We start from the raw sequence: 25,540 nt of genomic DNA on the forward strand, positions 1-25,540 counted from the left end.
AGATTTGATCCCAGCAAGCCTGATTTCTGGGACAAAATGTTCATCCTCTCCACATTCGACTGCAAACTCTCATTGAGTTCTGGCTCCATTCTGGTATGGAACACCCACTTTTCACAATCCAATGAATAACAGATTAATAAAATCAAGAAACGCTGTACTAGGGTTGTAGACGGTAAACCGGTTAACTGATTAACCGGCATTAGCAATCTGTTCGACTAATAATATTGGTTAAAAATTAACCAAGAGGTTAATTAAAGAAACAACAGAGAGGTAATTTGAGGGGTTTAACATGTAGGGCTTATGTACAAATGGGATCGCTTTTTTGTTTATGTTCTACCTAACCACGTGTGGTTGGCCTAAACAAAATGGATTTCCAAATGGAACATATGTGACTCTGTGAGATGTGACATGGAGGTGCGTCTCCTGTGCCGAGCTCCGAGCCTAATCCTGAAGACAAGAGCTCTTTAGCAACACTGTGTCTAAAGCGATCACCTTGGAATGCTGTTGCTATGGTAGACTGTAGCCACATTTCAAAAGTAGCTGTTTTTTGCCTTGTTTACTTGCTCCCTTTCTGTTAAACCCCTAGGAAAATTCTGTCAGTGGTCCTACTGTGCTCTGTGGGTCACCATACAAAGCTGCTTCTGAATTGTTTGAATACCAGTGCAAATGAAATACTGTTGAAAAGGTTTTTGTTTGTCTTATGTACACACATTCACATAGACACATTCACAAGTCTGTTCAAAAATAACCTAAATCATTTGCACACTTTCTCTAAGGACTGTTTCGAGGGTCACTCGTTTCATATTTGTATGCTCTCATTTTTGCCATTCAAAATGAGAGATCTTCACAAGTGCTGGAGACAAATAAACATGAAGCTTTTCTTTTGGAAAATACATTTTGTTCCTGAATAAGCTTAAGCTATCCTGTAAAGAACCAAATGACGTCTTATGTTTCTTATTTTTGGCTCATTTTCCAACAAATCAAACAGTTCCACAATTGATCTTCTCCAGACCTCCACACCACGATCTCGGCCAAAAACAAACCATTGTTCTCAAATTGTGTAGCATTTTTGGACTTGTCTCGGAACTTCATGCCCTATTCTGTCTTTAATTTTAGTATTAAAAGAATGCAGTATTTCAACAGTCTCACTGAAGACTCTTGTGTGTGAAGTTCACTCTACAAGCCATTTTGCTTTTATTACAGTACATGCAACTTCTGTCCTTTTGCATCAGTCAAGGTGGAGAGCATTAAACCATTTATTTTTATATTGTCTGAAGAAAATATAAGTGGTGTTTGACATTACAAAAATTGCTGCAATAATGTTAGGGTGGTTGTTTGCCAGGGAATTGCTATGTGGTTGCTAGGGTGCTCTGGGTGGTTGCTTACTGCCCAGGTCAAAAGAACCCACCCTCCAAATCTAAAAAGATATTTTGGTCACTGAAGATGTTTCAGGTCTGTACTTCAAAGTAAGTCAAAGGGATTTTTTTTTTTGTCAGTTTCATTGCCTGCAAGTCAAACGTTGCAAGGCCAATCACTTAGAAATGTAATAGCCACCTCACCTCAGCAAGCCACACAATTTGAGGTATATTCATTTCCGTAGTGCAAACGGGGACCCAAAGACCTACTGTCCTATTTCTGTGTGCAAATTTTGAAGTGTCATATTAATGTCAGCCTGTTTGTATTGGATAATGTCACCATGCTATAAAAAAAAATAGTTTGGTACAAAGGATAGTCATAAAATGTTAAACAGTAACATTATTCATTGCAGCAGTACCAGTGGTATGAGAGCTGACCTACTGACTTTTGCCAAGTTTTGAGTTGTTTAGCCAGTCCTCCTGAGGTGAACAGACAAAGGTCTGTTTGGATAGTTCACAGGTGCAATAAATAGCAACAAATATTATGTAGTGGTTTATAATACATGTTTATAATGATGTAGGGTTCTATATTGCTTTCAGTGTCACCATTTGGAGAAAGCAATAGATTTAGTCGATGAATGTAAAAAAATGGTTAAAGGGACACTCACTCAAAAAGAAAATCTGCAATAATTTACTCAGCTTCATTATTTTTGGTGAGCTCTTTTTTGTTGCTAGTTATTTGAGCAATCACATTGCAAATGTCAAATGTTTTCCTCACATTAATGTAGCACTTCAAGAATTCACTCACCACTTTACTTCTCTCCACAGTGTGGGTCCTACTAAAAACAAAGGCTGATGTCCTCTACTAGAGCGTCTGTGACATGGATGACCCTTTAAAAGTCACCAAGTGATTGCAGTTGACACCTCATGTTTGTTTCATAACTATGCTGAGAGTCACTAGAGGCCTCATGGCCAAAGTAACCTGCAACGACCCGCTGAAATCCCCCACCCCATTCAGGGAATGATCAAACCACAAACGCATCAAGAGACCTCTTTTACACGGGTTAGTACCAAACCAAAAGTATTCTGCTCACTGTGTTACTCATTGATTGACTGGAACATGTTTTTAAATGGACCTTTAAATCCTCGAGTTAAAGGGATAGTTCTCTCAAATTAATTTACTCACCCCAGTGTCAATCCAACATAAAAGTAAAACACAAAGGCAGCATGTTAGGGACTGACAGCCTCAGTCATCATTCACTTTCATTGCTGCATCTTTCCATACAATGAAAGCAAATGGTGACTGAGGCTAACATTCTGCCTAACATAAGATCTCTGACTGTTGTGCTCCAGCTTTGACTTGCGACTATAGCAATACTCAAAACTGGCTTTAACAAGTAAATTCTTCAGCAGGAAGGCAGATACCCCAAATCCAATGGCATGGGTGAAGTTCTTCAGGAGACCGGGGGGCAATCTTTCCAGGTCTTACCAGCCAGGATCTATGCTGTCACTGGCCCCCACCAAGGGACTACTAAATGAGCCGGGACAGAACAGCTGCTTCCTCAACAGTGCAGTGCAGGTACATGTTTAAACCAAAGCTAAAGTACCAGTTGCATAATAAGGTCTGTTTTTCTTAGACATACCTTTTTGAATGGTAATTCTTAATTTTTACTCTATTTTTATCTAATGGCTATTTTATCAAATTATTTATTGCTGTTAAAAAATAGCTCAAGTAAACACACATGGTATTACCTTAGTTTTTGGACAGAGTGCCGTGGGAATGCTTTTTATTTTTTTTATATGTACCATGGTTTGAAGTACTTTGGATTACTATGTAAAATCATGGTATATTAATAACCATTTAGTACCAAGGTATATTTTAAAGTACCATAGTATTTCCATCTGATACCTTGTTTGAATAGTAATATTTTTTATTTTATTTTATTTTTTTTACCCTTTTTTAATCAAATAGCACAATTGTTTTTTGCTATTACAAAAATAGCTTAAAGGGGTCATGACATGAGGAATTAAATTTTCCTTGATCTTTTCACATGTAAGAGTTCATTGTACTATGAGAACATACTGTAAGTTTCAGAACTCAAAACTTCCTCCTGAAGTTGAAACCAAGCTGCCAAAACGACTCAACAACGCCCACTTTATCACTTCCGTAGCCCCACCCAACAGCAGTGAGCAGTGTGACTCGTACTTTTTTTTAACAGGGTGCAATGGTAATGCCATGTTTTTTGGCACCTACTATTATAATAACATGGTATCCTTTTAAGTACTTTTGAATACTATGTAAATGCCATTGTAGATTGTTAGGATAATCATTTAGTACCATGGTATTACCGTCTGATGCCATCAGTGTAAAATGGACCTACCACAGTCATTTTTTTAAGGGCAATGACGTGATGTTTGATATGAGGGATTCGTTTGAACTTTTTGAACAAATCTAATTGTTACACAGTAAAACGTTTTTATTGTCCAGCTAAATGTGGATTATATATCATTCTCACTCACTGTTCTCTCTCAGCATTGTTGAGCTAAACAGACTTGACTTTCTTGACTCACATCTGTCATCTAACTCCTACAGTCTCAACTGTCATCTCCTCAATGCCAACTGAGAGCGCGCCTACATAATGTTCTTACGAACGCAAATATTCACAGCATCTTATCTCTACCCATCAACCCCCAGATCTTGCTCACCACCAGTCTTTGTCATGTTCTCAGTCTGTCTGTTGGTTACTGGAAGGCAGTTTTTTCCCTGTGGATGAGATTCTGGACATAATGATTGAGTGTGTCTTTGTGTTCTCTTGTTCATGCACTCATCACCATGGAGTGAGGTCATACTCAGGCTGTGTTCAGACTAAGTTGTCTTGGGCTTAAGGGAAAGACATTGACAGAAGAGTAACCTTTTACTGCCGTTCCAAACACACACACACACACACACACACACACACATACAGATGAATAACTCTCTTCCTCCCATCTTCTGTCAACATAGCCTCACCTCCCTTAAGCTCTGTCCACCAAGCAAGGACAATATAAGTCATATTTCACTTCTCAGAATTAAGGAACGAAAAGATGGCCAATAAGAAAAAAAACATGCATGAAAACATAGCCAGTGGAGGTTTACTTCAAGTTTGAAATTGCAAAGGCCTCATGCAAAATTAAAAGTTAAGAATTTAGGAAGATACATGAGATGCAAAATTGGTTTGTGGAGAAGCACTCATTAGCTCTGTTCAAAAACCTAGCAAGCTGCCTAGCTGTCTACAGCATACATAGGCAGCTACCTTCTAAGGCAGCATCCTAACTGAAATCGAACCTCATAAGTGACTGACTCAACTCAACATAGGCAGCGACTCCACATGCCATGCAAATAACGCTCCTCACATGAAGCGCAAAAGAGACTCAACTCGCTGTTAATTCCAGTAGAGTTTGATGTTAGCATGTTGATAAGTTAATAAATTAGTACCCTTAATAATTTTAATAATACATAGCACACACAAATATTGTGTAAATACTCCAAATTTTGAATAGATTGGACTATTTTTAATTGTTTTTTTTTTTCAGTGGATAATGAGAGCACAGTCATTTTGATTAAACTGCGCTATGCTGATACACTAGCATTAAAAATGTATTTTTGAAAAGAATAGTTTAGAAATATTTAATCGGTGAATACTATTTTAAAACTTACCATATTTTAAATACTTAAAATATACGTAATTAGTGACAGTGTACAAGCATATATATTTGACATAATTATGTATTTTTCAGCTGGGCAGAATTATTAATATTATTCTATTCTGGTGTCACCATTGCCCTCTGTTGGGCTGCTTTTTAGTCCCACTCCATCCCGATGGATTATTTTGCACATTAATGAACTGTACTTTTTGTTAAGTTTTACAAGCAAAAGGCAAGGAACTGTTTTCAAATGTCCTAAAAATAATAACGAACAAACAAATATAAAATTTATCTTTTTATGATTCAGTCTTTGTTTAAAGTTTTGTGAGAGTATCGAATCATGAATTCAGTACCGAAAATCGAACCAAATCCGTACGACCTTAATCATTTCTGTTTACAAAAGAAATAATTAAATGTAGTTTTTTTTTCAATTAATCGAAGAAACAATCGAAGATTCGTTGATTATTAAAATAATCATTAGTTGCAGCCCTAATTTGATGCTGACTAAGAATTTTGTAAAAGCGAGATATCTTAAAAGGCATCATTATCTTGCTGTCTACTATTTGGGCCAACCTTCACATTGGAAGTGCATCTGATGCCTTAAAATGCTGTCTAGATAGGTAGCTCACTATTTTTGGAACAAAGCCAATGCTTATGTAATATTTAGTGAGGTGAGGAAATCTAATTCCGCATCTGTAATTTTTTGTTCTAGGTTTTATGGCAGCTGGATATCTTCAGACGGAGTCTACGGCAGCTCCCAAACCACTACTGCCTGGGCGACTCCTGCATCTTCTGTGCTTTGAAGGTATGCTCCTGGCCAAACAAAACATTAAACATATTTAAAGAAATGTTTCAGGTTCAATACAAGTTAAGCTCAATCGACAGCATTTGTGGCATAAAGTTGATTACCAAAAAAAATAATTTGGTTTATATAAAAAAAAAGCAAAAATCACAGTTACAGTAACACATTTACAGTGGAAATGAATGGGCCCAGTCCATAAAGTTTAAATGACACACTATTTCAAAAGTGTAGCCACAAGACTTAAACATTATATGTGTTAGCATGATTGTAGTGTGATAAAATGAGGGATTTACCACCACATTACAGCGTTTACCAGATGTTACATTGTCATGACGACAACAACGTTGTAATATACAGCTCTTTAAAATTTAAGAAACCACTGCAAAATTATCAGTTTCTCTGGATTTACTATTTATTGGTATGTGTTTGACTAAAATTAACAATTTTGTTTTATTCTATAAATTACTGACAACATTTCTCCCAAATTCCAAATAAAAATATATAGTCATTAGCAACTGGTCAAAATAACAAAAAAGATGCAGTTTTTTCAGACCTCGAATAATGCAAATAAAACAAGTTCATATTCATTTTTAAACAACACAATACTAATGTTTTAATTTAGGATGAGTTCAGAAATCAATATTTGGTGGAATAACCCTGATTTCCAATCACAGCTTTCATGCGTCTTGGCATGCTCTCTACCAGTCTTTTACATTGCTGTTGGGTGACTTTATGCCACTCCTGGCGCAAAAATTCAAGCAGCTCGGCTTTGTTTGATGTCTTGTGGCCATCCATCTTCCTCTTGATCACATTCCAGAGGTTTTCAACGGGGTTCAGGTCTGGAGATTGGGCTGGCAAGTACAAGGTTACAGGATAACCTTGTACGTGACTTGATTCATGCGTCCTTCACAAAGACGAATCTGCCCAATTCCAACCTTGCTGAAGCACCCCCAGATCATCGCCGATCCTCCACCTTGTCGTCTTATGGTTAGATGGAGACCTGGAGAGACCTTCAAGCCACAGTGTCTCGCACCCTCTGTGAAATTTGGTCTAGGATCAGTGATGACTTGGGGGTGCTTCAGCAAGGCTGGAATCGGGCAGATTCGTCTTTGTGAAGGATGCATGATCAAGCCACGTACTAAGTTATCCTGGAAGAAAACTTGCTTCCTTCTGCTCTGACAATGTTCCCCAACTCTGAGAATTGTTTTTTCCAGCAGGACAATGCTCCATGCCACACAGCCCAGTCAATCGAGGTGTGGATGGAGGACCACCGGATCAAGACCCTGACATGCTCCAGACCTGAACCCCATTGAAAACCTCTGGAATGTGATCAAGAGGAAGATGGATGGTTCCAAGCCATCAAACAAAGCTGAGCTGCTTGAATTTTTGCGCTAGGAGTGGCATAAAGTCACCCAACAGCAATGTGAAAGACTGGTAGAGAGCATGCCAAGACGCATGAAAGCTGTGATTGAAAATCAGGATTATTACACCAAATATTGATTTTTGAGCTCTTCCTAAGTTAAAACATTAGTATTGTGTTGCTTAAAAATGTATATGAACTGTTTTATTTGCATTATTCGATGTTTGAAATCACTGCATCTTTTTTGTTATTTTGACCAGTTGTCATTTTCTGCAAATAAATGCTCTAAATGACAATATTTTTATTTGGAATTTGGGAGAAATGTTGTCCGTACTTTATAGAATTAAATTTTATTTTTACTCAAACACAGACCTATAAATAGTAAATCCAGAGAAACTGATAATTTTGCAGTGGTCTCTTCATTTTTTCCAGAGATGTAGGATGTAATATTGGTTAAGCGATTTTTATCAAACTAAAATCATGTTAACATGTATAAAGTTTAGGCCCTATGTCTTGTGGCTATACTTTTGAAACAGTGTGTTTAGTTTTTTGTGTAGGTTTTTTTTTTTTTACGTTTATGGACTGGCCCCATTTACATCCGTTGTAAGTGCCTTGTTTTTTTGTTGTTGTTTATTTTTTTAGGAAAGGAGGGACGAGTTACAAATATATGTAACTTTATTTGGAAATCAACATTATGCCACAAATGCTGTCAGTCGAACTTAACTTGTACTGAACCTGGAAAATTCCTTTTAGTATCTCCTTAATAAAATGCGTTTTGTGTCAAAATTAAGAAAGTACATTTTGTTTGTTATGCAGGGAATATTCTGTCAGTTCCAGCACAGTCGAGAGCGAGCGCTACCCTCGGATAACCTTCGCAATGCCCTAGCTGAAACCTTTAAGGATGAACAGCGCTTCCAGTTAGGCTTCATGGACGATGCTGCCGAGTGTTTCGTAAGTGTCTGTGTGTGTTTGTGAGTCAGAAACCAAAAGGAACATGTCATGACAAATGCTAAATTATGTAAATAGAAAATTTTATAAACATCTTTTCAAGTTTAATTTTGTCAGTCTATTTGTTTTTGGGCAGTCTGTTGGTTTTTTGGCAATGTGACCCCTCCAATTTTTAGACAACTTGCCACTTTTGCATTTATGAATATCCAACCCAAGAGCTTAAAGCTGTTTTTTTTTTTAGTTTTTTTTTATTATTATTTATTTATTTTTTAAATGCTTTCTCATATCACAGCTTAATATGAAGAGACATCTGTAAAGCCATTTGTAGATTGATTTATTTTAAAAGTTTAAACACTGGCACAGCAACATTAGCTCAACCAATGGTGTGAGTTTTAGGGGGGACTACCTGATGCCCAGCCAATGGCAAACATTGGGAAGTGTTGGGAAACCTCTTTGAAAGTCATTTTGCTATTCCGTTTGTTGACGCAAGTGGCACAGCAATTACACATTTCACCTTTAAAAATGTAGTGTGGTCATTTTAGATTGTCTTTTTATAGAGAAATAAAATTTTGTTATAAAGGGCAAGCTGTATAAGCATAAATAGTATGTTTACAAGTCTTCAAGGCAGTTCCAGAAAAATACTCAGTGTCCACAGTAGAGCAGTATGCACTAAGCACACAACAGTTCATGCACCCTAACCTGAATAAGTGCCATTATGTCTCCTTACTTGCATACCTGCCAACACTCCCGATTTTACCAGGTTTCTCCCATTTTTCCACCCCTCCTCCCACTGTATTCCCAATTTACAATTTCCCGATTTTCCATATCCACACTTTGCTCATGAGAATGTAGTAGATAGGTTGCCACCAGTCCCGTAAAATGCGGGATCGTCCCGTATTTAAATATGAAATGATGCGTCTATATCGGATCAATATGGGATGCGATCTGTTCCATAAACTGGTCTGATGGCGTTACGGTGAAATCGTTCCAGATCGATAATTTAACATTGATACAAATTTTTCATATGGTGGTTAAGGGGTCGTCTGAAAAAACACACATTATGATGAAACGTGCTAATACTGTGGAGGGTGCATTAGAGGATCATCTGAAAAGTCCACACATTGTGCTAAAACTGGATTTTTTTTAAATTGAAAATCAGAAGGTTCAATATAAATGTTCAGTAAGATGTACAAAATTACAGATCGAACAATGTATGAATATATACAAGAAGTATAGGTGAAGGAAGAAAAATAAATAAAGTAAATAAAAAAACATAAATATACATATAAAACCAACACAGATGTATACATAAATGAGATAAAGAAGATAATTAATCAAAAAAAAAAACAAAAACATTGTCCAAATTGGCCCGGTTGCTAGGGAGGGTAGAGTCACATGGGGTAACCTCCTCGTGGTCGCTATAATGTGGTCTCTTGGTGGGGTGCGTGGTGAGTTGTGTTTGGATGCCGTGGTGGATGGCGTGAAGCCTCCACACGTGCTATTTCTTCGTGGTAACGTGCTCAACAAGCCACGCGATAAGTTGTGTGGGTTGACGGTCAGATGCGGAGGCAACTGAGATTCGTCCTCCTCCACCCGGATTGAGGCGAGTCACTACGCCACCACGAGGACTTAGAGCACATTGGGAATTGGGCATTCCAAATTGGGGAGGAAAAAAAAAATATGTCATGGGTCAGGAATGTTCTCTGCATAGAAGAAAGGATATACACATTTTAAAATTATTAATAACTCGAAGCATTTATTGCTCAAACTGTGAAGGATATGGTAAGGGACCAGCTGAATAGTTATTATTAATCTTCAATACATTATTACTGACCGGTACTGCCACTCCCAATACGTATATTACGCAGTCTGCGTAGTGCACCTGCTCCCTACGGGGGCAACAGAAACTCTGCTGGCTGCCGTTCCTCATACATAAAAACCATGTACCACCCCCCTCAAAAAAATCTCCCTATTTTTCACAATCCAGTGTTGGCAGGTATGTACTTGTGGTGCATTCAAGTCGTGTCGGAATTGATCATATTTACAAGTTGAGTGCACATGAACGCCACCACAAAGTCACAAGTACGAGTGAAAAACTGGGGATTTTTGTTGAGTCGTGACTTTCTGAGTTGGGGGGTGTGTCGATTTAGGAATCATGGTGGAAGCAAATTGGTATTTTACTTGTGGATTTTGACTGCGCAGTTCAGTTTGGATGCATTTTTTGTACTGTTAATGAAGAATAATGGTAAAGTTTGTCAGAAAGTAAGACTCCTTTAACTGGTTTATGAAGTTATAGGCTTGTGCAACAAAAGTACATTTCCCATCATTATAAGTGGCTGCACGAGAATGATAAAATAGAAATAAATCAGCAATTACACACCTAATGCGCAGATTTGCTTTTCATTTTGTTGCATTGGTGCTTTGCCAGTTTGTGAAAAATAGAAAGTAATATGAAATTGCAAAACAGGTCTGTTCTTTCCATGTTTACGATCTCCGATCTCATAAGTGCGAATTTCCCAGGCAGACTTCAACGTACCATTGGCTCCCATGTTTACTCTCTCGCTAGAAAGGCTGAAGTAAGCATGTTCACCCCTTCGTAATGTGCATTTCTCTCCAGCCACCTAATTGCAGTAAACCTGCTTCGCACTGGAGCCTGTAATCATTTTCTGTTTAGCGCAGCAGGACTGTGGAGAGTCAGCCATTATCTCAGTATAGGTCCATTTACAGTGCTACCCTAAACAACACAATCAATGAAAGCGCTCTATCAAGTCAAGCCTGGAGTGCAGAGGTGCATTTACATTGCTTTCAGAGTCAACGAAGGCTCTTTATCAGTACTTAGGAGGAAAGCAATGCAACCAATAATCGATTTGTCTTTTTAAGTTGCCCTTTTTTACTGCTGTCGGACCTGTGCCTGTGAAAAACCAAATGTTATCTTTAATCTTTACTGGAGAAACACAAAATGAATTTTGCGGCATTGCAAAAGGGCAAGTGGTGACAGCGCTGTTGGTATTACTGAATCTACCCACGGTTCTCAGATTTGAAAGGGTATGTTTAAGCAGATAATAGGCTTGGGGAAAATTACTCAAGCTTAGCGTGCATTCACTTGATGCCAAGGTATCATTGTTTCAGCCCAGACAAATCTTATGTTTGCTTCTCTGGTACGTTGAGGAATTGTTGTTTTTATTTTTGTTCATACTTAATAGCATTTGTTCCTCTATTGTTTAGTATGATTAATCACCTACGATTGAAGCCATACTATCTTGTGTTTTGGAATATTTGATTAAAGCTAAAATGTGTCATTTTTTAGATGTTAAAGGGATAGTTCACCCAAAAATGAAAATTCTCTCATCATTTACTCACCCTCATGCCATCCCAGATGTGTATGACTTACTTTCTTCTCCAGAACACAAACAAAGATTTTTAGAAGAATATTTCAGCTCTGTAGGTCCTCACAATGCAAGTGAATGGTGACCTGCACAGTGAGGAGGTATGTTTTGATCTGTTCTCACCCAAAATTATCCGATTAGATTGCTTAAGAAGGCATGGATTAAACCATGGGAGTCTTATGGATTGCTTTTAGGCTGCCTTTGTGTTTTTTGAAGCTTCAAAGTTTTGGTCACCATTCACTTGCACTGTATGGACCAACAGAGCTGAGATATTCTTCAAAATATCTTTGTGCTCTTTAGAAGAAAGCCATACACATCTGGGATGCATGAGGGTGAGTAAATGATAGAATTTTCAATTTGGGGTGAACTGGGGTGAACTTTCTGAGATCTGTTTGTGGAACTAAAGGACTGGCCACTTGTCCAGGGTGTTTCCCTGCCTTCGGCTCAAGATATGCTGGGATAGGCTCCAGCACTCCATGCAACCTTACAAAGGATAAGCAGCTATAGAAAATGGATAAATGGATGGATGGATGGATGTTAGCCATTGGCAAATGGGGGAAGTTTTCGTGAAATCTGTTAGAAAACAATCATTATTTTTTATATTCCACTTAGTGATACTAATGGCGCTAAAATTACACACTTCACATTCAAATAATTTTTGGAAAATGCCTCATTAACAAAAAGCTTTCTTCTGTGTTTTTCACAGGAGAACATTCTAGAAAGGATTCACCTACACATCGCACCTGATAGTGAAACAGATGCCTGTACGTCCAAGTCCTGCATCACGCATCAGAAGTTCGCTATGACACTATATGAACAGGTATTGCAGTCTTTTTAATACCCTATCTCACACGTGCATTTACATGCAACTCATGTGAGTAATAGAGAATTGATCATGGTCCTGCACTAGTGGTTTTCAATCAGTAGGGTACAGTGGGCGGCAAACACGCAGGGAGTGCTAATTCAGGGACATTTCCATTCCCTCGTCCTCCTCCTCTTGTTACATGGGAATACAGCCCTTAGAAAAAAAATACTGTGGCGGTATCATGGTACAGTGAAGTAATATAATGGTACTTTGTTATATAGCTTGGAATTGAATAATTACCATATTCGTATACCATGGAATTTACATGGTTTTCCAAGGAACTTAAAAGAATGTAATACAAGAATGTAATATATCTTCTTCAAAGATAATACTCCCCTTATTCTGTGTATTATCCGTCCTTAGCAGGAAGTGTCCATAATGCTGGCAGACAATTTCTTAGTCTCACTCATCTGTTTATACGCTCTCCTCCACACACCACATATATCTAATGTACATTCTCACATGATCTTACTGTTGTACTGTCCTACCACCCAATGTCAAATGTCATGGTTTGTTTTGTTAAATACTTATGTTAATTTGTACTGTGGCATGCACTATTAGTGATTATCTGTACTGCACAAATGTTTATTTGTATTGTTTGCTTTTTAAGAATAATAATGATAAAGAATACCATTGTATTGACCTGGTTGAGGTCCAAAAACATGGTATTACCATACCAAAAAATAAAAACTAAAAATCATGGTTTTATCATGGTGCCATGTCCAAAAAAACACGTAAATGGCATTGGACATGTCCAGAAATACCCAGTATTATCTTGGTATCATGTCAAGAATTGTTCACTATGTCATGGTGTCAAAAATAATTTTACCATGGGACATGTCCAAAAACAGATTTTTTTTACCTTGATGCCATTTTCAAAAATATAGTTTTACCATGGTACATGTCCACAAATAAATGGTTTATACCATAATACCATTTACAAAAACATGGTTTTACCATGCAACGTGTCTAGAAATACATAGAATTATTATGGTATCTCGTCAAAATGTTTTTTTTTACCTTGGTACATGTCCAAATATTTATGGTTTCACCAAAGTACCATTTCCAAAAACATGTTTTTACCAAGTGACATATCCACAAATACATAGTTTTCTCATGGTATCACATCAAAAATAGGTTTACCATGGTACATTTCCAAAAACATATGGTTTTATCATTATTCTATGTCCAAAAGCATTGGTTTTACTATGGTTAATGTACACAAATATGTAGTATCACCATAGTGCCATGTCCAGAAACATTGTAATATCACCACCATATAAAGCAAAGTAATATTTATCCCAACATTCCATTTACCTTGTTTATTTGCTGTTTTGAACAGGATAGGAATGATGGTATTTACTGTATTAATTTTACATTGGTTGCACCTTCATGCTGTACATCATCTAGATTACACAATGAGTGTGTAAGAAGATTTTGATTGAGACATCGCTTATATCACATGGTATAATTAGGATTATTACGTCGTAGATTATGGCGTTATGACTAGTAATGACTCTGTGTGTGTGTGTGTGTGTGTGTGTGTGTGTGTGTGTGTGTGTGTGTGTGTGTGTGTGTGTGTGTGTGTGTGTGTGTGTGTGTGTGTGTGTGTGTGTGTGTGTGTGTGTGTGTGTGTGTGTGTGTGTGTGTGGTTTCTCCTGCAGTCAGTTTGTAGGAGCTGTGGCGCGTCGTCCGACCCGCTACCCTTCACTGAGCTTGTGCACTATGTGTCCACCACAGCCCTCTGGTAAGCAGTTAGCACCACACAAACCATCTCGTATGATCTGTTCCAAAACCTAGTGAGCTGCCTACAGAGGCAATATTTTAAGGTGTAATGGGCATGCTTTCGACTCAAAGGCTGCCCTAAAAGTAGGCATCTTATGCTGCCTCCTAAGATATATAATTTTTGCCAAGTTATAAGGCAACATCGAACGTATTGTTTACAGAGAGGGCAATCCCTGAATTCACTACGGTAAACACTCAGTCTGTCCAACATGGCAGAAGAAGCTAGAGAAAGCTTGATTATAAATGTGCTTGTATTTCATTCAGTACTGAACAGTATCGATAGTTCAGTGACATAAAAGTGGATTATTTTACCCAAAGTTTATGTGTGCTGTGGATGCTTCTAAGAGTGTTGAGCCATTAGCTTAGCAACATGCTAAGGTGAAACTCTGTTGAAATCAATTGCAAGTCGAGTCTCACTCGCAAATGCTCATTTGTGTTGCACGCAGAGTTTTTTCTTATGTAGAGCATTCGAAAACGCTTATTAGGTTCCATGATTGTTAATATACTGCCTTAGAATGTAGCTGCCTATGTAAGAGTTTTGGAATAGAGTTTTCACTTTCTCAGAACATATCTTGTTGGTATTTGAGAATTATGGTACACGATCAAAATGAATCAAACTACATGATCCAGTTCTCCTGTGTTGATCAAACTCTTCTTCTTTAATTTGTTCTCTGCACTTCAGCCAACAAGTCCTTGAGAGGAGGGATGAAAGAATGCATCCAGACACGTTTGGGGAGTTGCTTCAAGCCGCCAGCACATTTGGAGATCTGCGTAACTGCCCGGTAGGTGAACTCCGATGTGCTCACAGTGGCTGGTGTCAGTCATGCTTTCCCAATCTGGATAATGTCTTGACAGCATACAGTTGGATCCACAATTCTAATTTTAAGCTTTAGTAAGTTCGTTTTAGGCAAAAGTTTGAAATGTTTTGAAATGTTTTGAAATGTGATGTTATGACGTCAAATATTGAGAAATTTGAAGATTCTTCACTATTTCTGGGTTACTAATCATATAAGAAAATGTGTGATTTGAACATGTTAACTTCTTTGGGGGTTTTTTGGCCCTTAAAGGATGATAACATAAATGTAGTATGATGGTCCTTTCTCAATGAAGGCCAAGTAATGTCACCAAGCACACCCTAAGGACACACACATACAATTTTGATCTGATATTATGCAAGTGTAACACTACGGTACGGAAAGCAATGAGATGAAATATGAGATGGTGACTGTCCTCTCGCATATCAACACATTCTGCATTTTTAAACAGGCAAAGTGGGAAGTTACATCCAACTACAGGAACTGTCAGAAACAGTCCTGCAAAAACAGCTTTTGTGTTGCTAAAGTGCATAGAATTGCTTTGAAATGTTTGGTGACTGTGTGGTTTTAGTGGAACTGGATTTAATCTCTGTTCACATTACAACTTGTGTGCTTGAACATCAGTGAGGACTAAATGTTTACTATAAAAACAGCTACATGTGTACTGAGACACTGTATATTTCCTACTTATTTCCTGAAAATCTAGCTTTTTTTTTTTAACGATTTTTAAATCCTAAAAAAAAAAAATAAACCCATCCGAAAACGTATTTGTTTGAAGTAATAATTAACCTCAGATTTTCAGTTTGGTTTCAGTTTTTGGACCCAACTGTATACATAAATATCTAGGTTTTATACATGCATATCTATATAAAAATGTTTATCTCTACCTCCTCAATAGAGTAACTGTGGTCAGAGAATCAAGATCCGGCGTGTGCTGATGAACTCTCCAGAAATCGTGACCATCGGATTTGTGTGGGACTCTGAGCAGTCAGACCTAACTGAAGATGTCATCCGATCTCTCGGACCACACCTCAACCTCTCAGGGGTAAGAATGTGATCGAGTAAGCCTCCTCAAACACTCCACTCCATCTGCTTAAGTTTATAATTCAGCAAGACATTTGGCCCTGTCCCAAAGATCCAAAATTCAAAAGCGCTACAGGACACCAGGGGACCATGAAACAATGAAGAACATCTGTGGTGGTTTAAAGTTCAAGATCAGGATGTTCTGATTTTCTCCAGCAAGTCCAAGTGCTTAACTGTGTTCAGGTTGGTCAGATGGTTAAAAAGTAACGAATGAGGTCAATTTGGTGTGAATGCAAATACATTATGGAAGAATACAACATTTCCCTTACCAAATAAATACTGTGGCGGTACTATGGTACATTAAAGGTATCAGGTAGTAAATATTGTACCATGAAATAACCCATGGTACTTGTCCCCAAAAAATCACGATTCTAGTCATGGTAAATGTCCAAAACCCATTGCATTGCCATGTCCAAATAATCATAGTAATATTGTGGTTCTTTATTCTTTGTGTTATGCAGATAAAAAAAAACATTAAATGCAGATTGCCCTCAGTATTTCTTGCTTTGAAATAAGACATACATTTACAAGAATCTGCTCATCAGCATGTAATGTAGGTTATTCCAATATTTATAAATGTCAGTAGTATGTCAGGATTTCCTATAAAAGAACATCTAATCTCAGCTGTTATATAAAATATAGGACTCATAGGAGCCCTCCATTCAGATTAAATGGCTATAAAAAGCTTCTAATGTCACCACGGCTGCTTTTTTTCGGTTGTTTTTACATTTCTTTGTAGCCTCACAGCTGGCGCTGGTGTCATTGAGGGTGCTTTTTTATGTTGGTTCCTTGGAGCATATGTTCAAAATAAAGTAGGAGTTCATCCTCTCCATAAGATTGAGGTTGTGTAACTGCATCAGCGGCCGGTTAGCCCATGCCCGATAACCTGAAAATCACTGCAGTGGAAGGTCATCTGGCATCGTGTGTGTTCGGCTTTGATTAACAGTCTCATGTGTGGGTGTATAAATAAAGCCGTGCTTGTGACTTGTTTACCATCTTCTAGCCATTCTATGCATGTGCATTTCAGGACGCTACAATGTTTGACCTTACAAGTCTCTTCATTTGCACCAACTTAGAATAACGAGTATTCACTAAGAATAAATTACACTCACTGACACTGACGTTTATTTGGACACGCTGTCTGCATTGTTTTAGTACACAGTTCACTAAAAGCATTATGCAGATCAGGCAATGGGGCAAACACGGCCACAAAATCTGTGCATTTTGTACACAATTCAGAATCTTTGGTTCAGAGTGCAATGTTGTTGAGGATGCAACAAACTACTGTACCTCAATTTAGCATACTTTGTAGGGACTGTACAACATCGCTCAGCACTGCGATCCAGGTAGCTGAACGGGCTCTTTAAAATGTCAAAAGTGCACTTGTATACACCATGTGTCTGGATATATTCCTAGTTATAATGTTCTTAATGTTCGACTTTTGTGAGTAAGATGCAATCTCTAAATGGAATTATTTGACATAGAAAGGAGGCGTGTTTGACTTAATTAACAATTTCATTCCACAGTTCTATGTGATTAAATTGGATTGAGTGTGGTTAGTGAAAAAGACGCAGGTTTTTTGCATTATAATACAGCATTCAAAAGTGGTGCAACTGTTTAGTGAATTCACGCCATAGCTTCTAGGATTGGTATAATGGTATCAATGCTTCCCAAAGTTCCAGACCCAGAGAAACAGTTTCTTCGCCCCCACTCAAAACAAGCATCGCCGTTGCAAAATAGCATTCGTTCTTCTAAACGCCCACTTCCAAGTTACCACCCTCCAGCATTGGATCAGTCTCAGACGAAACCCCCTGGAAGAGTACAAGGGCTTTAATTCACTCCCTAGGTCACCATGTGATGGTGGAGACTTCAGAGGAAAACAGCTCCCCGCCTGACTGGAATCCATTGTTTCTCTGAAGAAAACCAGCTATTCAGGAACCTGGGCTGGAGGAACAAGTGTTCTTTACGCAATAGCAGCTTTATTCAAACTTGTTTCTGCTAACTGCAGAAACAGTTTTGTCACATTCTTCTGCCTTCTAAATACTGTATACAGGGGTGCTTTGACACAGTGATTTTATTCATTAGATGGCAGTTTTGCTCATTTAGCCTTGATTGTCAACATGAATGTCCATTTTTGTGTGTGTTTGCAGCTCTTTTACCGTGTCACAGATGAGCGTGCAAAGAAGAGTGAGCTGCTATTGGTGGGAATGATCTGTTACTCCAGCAGACATTACTGTGCCTTTGCCTTCCACACCAAATCCTCCAAATGGGTTTTCTTTGATGATGCCACTGTCAAAGAGGTGAGAATTTTGTCTTTGATGAATCACTTCTGCCTGTAGTCCCTCAGTCTTTATATATGTACAATTACTTTGTGATGCTTGCTGAGACAAGCATTGCTATTATTATTGCTCATACTTTGAGTTAGGCCCTAAGTGTTAAACTTAGGCACCTATCTCGGCCCACACCATTTGTGCTGCAGATATTAATAAAAGCTCAATAGGTGCGGCTTGTTGAGAAGTGTACTATTATATTTCTAAACAGGCTTACGCAGATAAAATGAGGAGATGAATAAAATATGCGTATTGTACTCTGGGGTTTACCTTTTTTTTTTTTTTTGTCTTGGGAGCAGAACGTGTTAGGGGCTGTTCAAACTGAATGTGTTTTTGCAACCGGCTGCGCTTGTTTTTAGTGTAAATATGTGCTAGACTGAAGTCTTGACCGTTGTGCTGCATCTCACTGTTTTTCCAACATCTTCAACTTTTAAAATGCACAAGAAACACTTTCAGTGTGAATGCCCCTAAGAGACTTGGGGATGGGCTCTTTTGACTTGGGCTAGTAAGTAACCACCCAGTATCACCCTAGAAACCATCAGCACATCCTAGCAACTACATAGCAGTGTTCAGGCAACCATAACACTACCCTAGCGTCGAGTTTTTTATGGAAACAAGTATTACACAGTCAAGCACTTAAAGGGATAGTTCACCCAAAAATTTAAATTCTCTCATCATTTACTCACCCTCATGCCATCCCAGATGTGAATGACTGACTTACTTCTGCAGAACACAAAGAGTTTTAGAAGAATACTTCAGCTCTGTAGGTCCATACAAAGGTCATACAAAATTTTGATGCTCCAGAAAGCACAAAGGCAGCATAAAAGTAATCCATACGACCCCAGTGTTTAAATCCATATCTTCAGAAGTGATATGATAAGTGTGGGTGAGAAACAGGTCAATATTTAAGTCCCTTTTTTACTAGAAATTCTTCTCCCTGCCCAGTAGGAGGTGATATGCATGAATAATGTCGATCACCAAAAACAAAACAAGAAGAATAAGAAAGTGAAAGTTAAAGTGGAGATTGACTGAGCATGGAGGACAATTTATAGTAAAAAAGGACTTAAATATTGATCGGTTTCTCACCCACACCTATCATATCACTTCTGAAGACATTGATTTAACCACTGGAGTCTTATGGATTACTTTTATGCTGAGTTTTGGAGCTTCAGAATTTTAGCACTCATTCACTTGCATTGTATGGACCAAAAGAGCTGAGAAATTCTTCTAAAAATCTTCTTTTGAGTTCAGCAGTTGAAAAAGTCATACACTTCTGGGATGTCATGAGGGTGAGTAAATTCATTTTTTTCAAAGCTCATTTTTGGGTGAAATATTCCTTTAAACAAACATTCCACTTCATTTACACAGTTTACTATATATATTTTTTTCTTTTTCACTCAGATCACATGATTTCTGTATCTTGTTTATTTCTTGTAACAAGTCTCTCTCATTTTCTGTTTTTCTCAGTGCTGTGAGAATGATACTACATTATATAATATTATTGCAAATATATATAATTTTCTATGAAACCTTTCTTTATGCCATTTATGTCATAAAATGAACAGCCATTATTTACAGTGCCACTAATCAAAGAATGTTGATGCATATTTGATGGACTTCCAACAAATGTGGAAAGTGTGTGTGAGTGTGCAATGTAGTGTAGTGTTTGGCGCATGCCTCGTATCTCTTCATCAATCTGTCGGTAGTGTGGGACTTGTGCTTGCGTGTTCACTTCAGTGCTTGCTGGACTGGTGGGGTCCGTCGCCTCCACTAAGATGGATCACCCTCACACAAGACTTAGGTTTGCTTCCTAAAAGCAATATAGAGAGCCAACCCATTATGTAATGCAACTTAATTTAACTTAGTTTTCAATTGTCTAAACTTAGTAAAACTGCTTAGTTAAAGTAATAGTTCACCCTTAAAAAAAATGTGTTCCAAACATCTGACTGTCTTTCATCTGTGGAAGAACATCATGAATGCTTTTTTTGCTCTAATGAAAGTAATGGGGACTGGGTCTGTCAAGTTCCAAAATTTAAAAAAAGCACCATAAATGTAATCCATCTGACTCGTGCACTTTATTCCAAGTCTTCTGAAGACATTCGATAACTTTGTGTGTTGTTTATATACTGAAAATATTCCACTTCACTGTAGATCTCAAAGCAAATATGCCACAATATGAAGCATCACCTCTGGTTTCACATCAACAACATTTGGTTACAAGACACACAAGGACTTTCATGGTGCTTTTTTGCCATTTTGCAGCTTGACAGCTCTAGTCCCCCATTCAGTTACATTATATGGAAAAGAGCGTTCAGGATATTCTTCAAAACATCTCCTTTTCCATGGATGAGATGGTGATATGGGTTTGGAACAACATATGAGTGAGTAAATGATGACAGAATTTTGGGGTGAAATATTTCTTTAATCTGTGCCTGATCTTCAGATTTTATTTGTCTAATTTCTTGCCTGCTCTTGTTAGCTTCTACCTTTTGGCTGTGCAGATAATTGCATTTCTTTAATGGGATGCACACTGCTTCAGGAAAAGGTCCCACTGGCTCTTTCTCATTCTTTCACCCCCCCCCCCCCCATCTATTAATTAAGGAGGAAGCTTACATCTGTTTGCCTGGAGAGGCTTTTTGTAGTACAGTCATGCTGTACACACGCTCTTACCTACACGATCCTGAGGCATGCACATGTTCATGACTAATTAATAATCTAACACTTCAGATGTAGAGTTACTCTTTCACCATTGCTTGTTTTGACTCTGATCTCATATATGTGCACAGGTGGGATCCAGATGGAAAGACGTGGTCACCAAATGCATCAAAGGTCACTTCCAACCCTTGCTTTTGTTTTACTCGAACCCTGACGGCAGTGCAGTGACCACAGATGAAGCTGTGCGGCCTAACCATACCACCACCCAAAACAAGACCTCCGTCAATGGAGAAACACCAGGTAGAAAAACACACTCACCTGTATATAAAATGTATCACGATTAAGTGTCTTAATCTATTGATAACCATTAAATTATCTCATCGTAGATTGTAGCTGTGTTATGGCACTCAAAATATAGCATCTCAATATATTGTATTTATTGAAGTAATAGTTATGTGGTTTTTGTCTTTCAAATGTTGTTGTTATAAACTCGGAAAAAAGATAATGTTAGTATCGATTGATGCCAATTGGTCATCACTTGCTATTTTTAGAGTCTCTCAGTGTTGTATTTGCAATCCCAATGCTCAACTAGTGCCACTAGCTGTTAATTTTGTTACTGGCTTCACTGGGACTTCAGTTGTTTGGTTGACTACTGCAATACTAGTGGCAACTAGTGCAACTAGTATTGGTTGTAAAGATGAGTTGAGACCAGATATCAATAGTTGCACCACTAACAATGATGAGTCACTGTAAAATGGATATTTATGAATAGAAGTTTGATAGAAGTTTTTACAACTCTGTGCTAATTGGCTCTGAGTTTCCAAAATTATATTGCATAATGTCCAATTTATTTTCAAACAATCATAGGCCAACCCCCTAACCAGAGCTTAACCCCAAAATCAGAGGGAAATGTTGATAAGATAAAAATGTTGTTCAAGTACCTAAACCTAAAATCAGATTGGTTAATAGGAATGTTGGTCCAGGACCAACAGAGTTGTTGTTGTTCCAGGAATATGTCCTAACAGGGTAAATCATAATAGTGAGCATGCATTGTTATAGCGAACATTTTCAAAAATCACTGCACAAAAATAGAACAAAATAGCTTTTCAGAAGAGTTGCAGCCTTGAAAGCTGTGGTGCTGTAGCAGTAACATGGCTTACTGGATTCACTGGGACTTCAGTTATCTGGTTGACCTCACAAGCCCCAAATGACACAACCACAAACTGCTGGTGACACAGCCACAAGGCAATTTCAGTTCTCTTCATTAAATTGCTCATCTATGCATTCCATAACTTTGCTTGTAAATGTAGTTTGTAGCTAAGTGTGATCATACATACAATTGAGATCTTTCATCTAGATCTTTATGATGTACAGTAGTCTTGTAGCAAAGGAATAGTAAATGATCTGTACTGAATAAAGGTTATTTACTTTTTCTTTCTGTCTTTGTGTCTTTTCCTCTGCCTGTTTATCTTTCTGTCACAGGTACTCCAATCTTGGGTGGTAAGAAGTTGGAGTTGACTCGAGAGAACCTGACTGCATTCTTTTCTAATCATGGTACTCTGAAGCAGAAGTCTCAGCCGCCTTCTTTGTTTAGTCGTGGCAGTAACCAGACCAGTGCTGGCAGAGGACCAGGTAAAGAAAAAATACTTAAAGGGATAGTTTGCCCAAAAACAATAATTCTGTCATTTACTCACCCTCATGCCATCTCAAACTCATATGACTTTCTTTCTTCTGCGGAACACAAAGATATTTTGAAGGTTGTAAGAGGTGTTTTTGTCCTGTTCAATGCAAGTCAATGGGGTCCAAAACTTGTAAGATCAATGAAGTAAAAAACACACCAAAATGTAAGTCCTTATTCATTATAAATCTTGACATCCAGCCCGATTGGAACACAATGCAGGATTCAAGATGGTGTTTCTTTGAAGCTGCACGCGGTTGTCCAGGGCTCAATTCCAGTATCAATATACATCAATTAGACATTGCAGTTTCATATTCTAATGTTTACTGTCAACCAACCATGGTACATTTTAAAAGGAACCCAAAAACTCAACCCACGACTCTATCGTTTTAACTCGCTTCTGCATTTTTAAAATAGCCCAACTGGGTGTGAAAACCACAAACCTGTCTGTGTCTGTTTTTTTGTTTTGTTTTTTTAAAGTATAGATATAGATTTGTGAAGTAACTTGTTACACTAATGCAAAAATTAAAGTACTTCCCAAGTTGGAGTTTGTGTGGACCATGCACATTGTGAAACCTCTCCAAGACAGCTAAAAATACTCTAATGGCCTCACGTACTTAGAGTTTATGCAGTAGACTGTAGACGAAACAGAGCACCGCCCCTTCACTCTAAAGTTTGCAGCACTTATATTTATTTACATTGCAGTTTCTTGTGATTTAATAATCACACAAACCCATATTGCGATTTTGATTTTTAGACATTGTACAGCCCTAGCTACTACAATATGATGAAAGTGACATATTTTTTTCTTTTGAAAGAAACAGAGAACAAATGTCCCCATTCAAGAACTTGCCCCGAAAGCGAAAACAACAGTGTAGAAATAGTCAAGAATTTCCGTTACCTTGATGTACCTGTTTTAGCCATCCCAAAGCCTCATCTATATTTTATGAACCGTGCGGTGGTCACAATGTTTTCCGCAGAACTGTTCCCCTACTAAGTATTTTAATGCCCAGAGGAACCGAGAGAAGCAAAGGATGTCTGGACAGAGACAGACAAGAAAGACCTGCGGGTGTGAGACGTATTGCCTTTTACACGAGTAGCCCAAATTCCACTGTTATTACAAAACATAATGGCTAGATGCTTCTCCCTTTTATCGTTAAAGTTTCTTCTCCACTAAAAGCTCTTAGATCAACTTTGTAATGGATTTCTGTCATCAGGGAAATGAAAATATTTCCTTTGGCTTGGGGAAACAGCTGATAAAGCCATGGAGAATGACTTCTTTATTGTAGCCTGCAGCAATTCAAGAGCACAGTAGCTATTTTTTAAAGTTTTAAAAGTGCAAGACAGAAATTAACGATCTTGTTGTGATCATGTAGTCATTGCATTAAGTGCATTTAGTGAAAATGTTTACATTATACAGTTGCCCCAAAAAGGATTTGGATACTCTTAAAAGAATATTTTGCCCCCAAATTATAATTCTTTCATCATTTACTCACCCTCATTCCATTCCAGATTAGTATGACTTTCTTCTGCAGAACACAAAGATTTTTAGAACAATATCTCAGCTTTGTAGGTCCATAAAATGCAAGTGAATGGGTGACAAGATTTTGATGCTCCAAAAAGCAGATAAAGGCATCATAAAATTAATCAATAAGACTCAGGTGTTTAAATCCATATCTTCAGAAGTGATATGATATGTAGATATGGGTAAGAAACAGATCAATTTTTATGTCCTTTTTTGCTAGAAATTCTTCTCCTTACCCAGCAGGGGGCGATATGCATGAAGAATGTGAATCACCAAAAGCACAAGAAGAATGTGAAAGTGATCTGTTTCTCACCCACACCTTTCATATCACTTCTGAAGACATTGATTTATCCACTAGAGTCATATTGATTACTTTTATGCTGACTTTTGATTTTGATCAAGATTTTGGCGCCCATTCACTTGCATTGTATGGATCAAAAGAGCTGAGAAATTCTTCTAAAAATGAAAAAGTCATATACAACTGGCATAAGGGTGAGAATTTTCATTTTTTTGTGAACTTTTCCTTGAACTCGTATGACGTTCTTTCTTCTGCGGAACACAAACAAAGATTTTTTTGGAGAGATGATGTATATACAGTATATCCCTACAATGCAAATCAATGGGGTCTAACACTTTCTAGATCCAAAAAGAACTTAAAAGCAGCATACAAGTCCAGTCCATACAACAGAAGTGGTTTAATCCATGTCTTCTGAAGTGATGCTATTGGTTTTGGGTGAGGGGAAAGATCAAATTGCAACTCCTTTTTTGCAGTCTCCTTGGCGAGGTCATGATTTGAAGCTCGATTACACTTCCTCGCATTTTGGGCCCCATTGACTTGCATTGTATGGACAAAAAACACCTCAGATCTCTATCAAAATATCTTAATTTGTATTCCACAGAGGAAAGAAAGCCATGGGAGTTTGAGACACCATAAAGGTAAGTAAATGATGAGCGAATTATCATTTTGGGGTGAACTATTCCTTTTAAAATGTATGAATTTCATTATATTAGATAACAAAAAATTCAAACCAAGTGATACTTTGTGCATCACCACTTTCATCTTTAGTGGAAAATTATGACAGAATTTTCATTTTTGTGTGAACTATCCCTTTAAGTGTAGGCCAAATACTTTTGAACCACTGTAGAGTTAACTTAAGTTCAGTAGGAAGTCTTCAAAGTATGTTTTTCGATGTAAGATGCAATACAAGATAGATAGGGTGATGTTTTTGCAGCTGTAAGAACTTTAAACCCCTTCCTTTTTTTGCTGTG

General features: G+C 37.8%; 1 protein-coding gene across 3 annotated transcripts in view; it reads left to right on the plus strand.

The window, feature by feature from the left end:
- The window catches only part of LOC127445846 (inactive ubiquitin carboxyl-terminal hydrolase 53-like), a 70,219-nt gene that overhangs the window by 16,412 nt on the left and 28,267 nt on the right, over positions 1 to 25,540 (plus strand). For 2 of the 3 annotated variants that reach the window (XM_051708268.1, XM_051706683.1), the window contains exons 2-12: positions 2,184 to 2,418; positions 2,766 to 2,934; positions 5,752 to 5,844; positions 8,018 to 8,152; positions 12,242 to 12,355; positions 14,065 to 14,147; positions 14,868 to 14,967; positions 15,899 to 16,045; positions 18,234 to 18,383; positions 21,200 to 21,368; positions 22,551 to 22,700. In XM_051708268.1, the coding sequence (XP_051564228.1) occupies positions 2,791 to 2,934; positions 5,752 to 5,844; positions 8,018 to 8,152; positions 12,242 to 12,355; positions 14,065 to 14,147; positions 14,868 to 14,967; positions 15,899 to 16,045; positions 18,234 to 18,383; positions 21,200 to 21,368; positions 22,551 to 22,700 (1,285 nt within the window). In that variant the 5' untranslated portion in view covers positions 2,184 to 2,418; positions 2,766 to 2,790. The remainder of the gene's footprint in view (positions 1 to 2,183; positions 2,419 to 2,765; positions 2,935 to 5,751; positions 5,845 to 8,017; positions 8,153 to 12,241; positions 12,356 to 14,064; positions 14,148 to 14,867; positions 14,968 to 15,898; positions 16,046 to 18,233; positions 18,384 to 21,199; positions 21,369 to 22,550; positions 22,701 to 25,540) is intronic. The other variant, XM_051707448.1, reaches the window with a different exon arrangement.

The sequence above is a fragment of the Myxocyprinus asiaticus genome, chromosome 1 (genome assembly GCF_019703515.2).
Source record: "Myxocyprinus asiaticus isolate MX2 ecotype Aquarium Trade chromosome 1, UBuf_Myxa_2, whole genome shotgun sequence".
In the NCBI taxonomy this organism is placed as follows: domain Eukaryota; kingdom Metazoa; phylum Chordata; class Actinopteri; order Cypriniformes; family Catostomidae; genus Myxocyprinus; species Myxocyprinus asiaticus.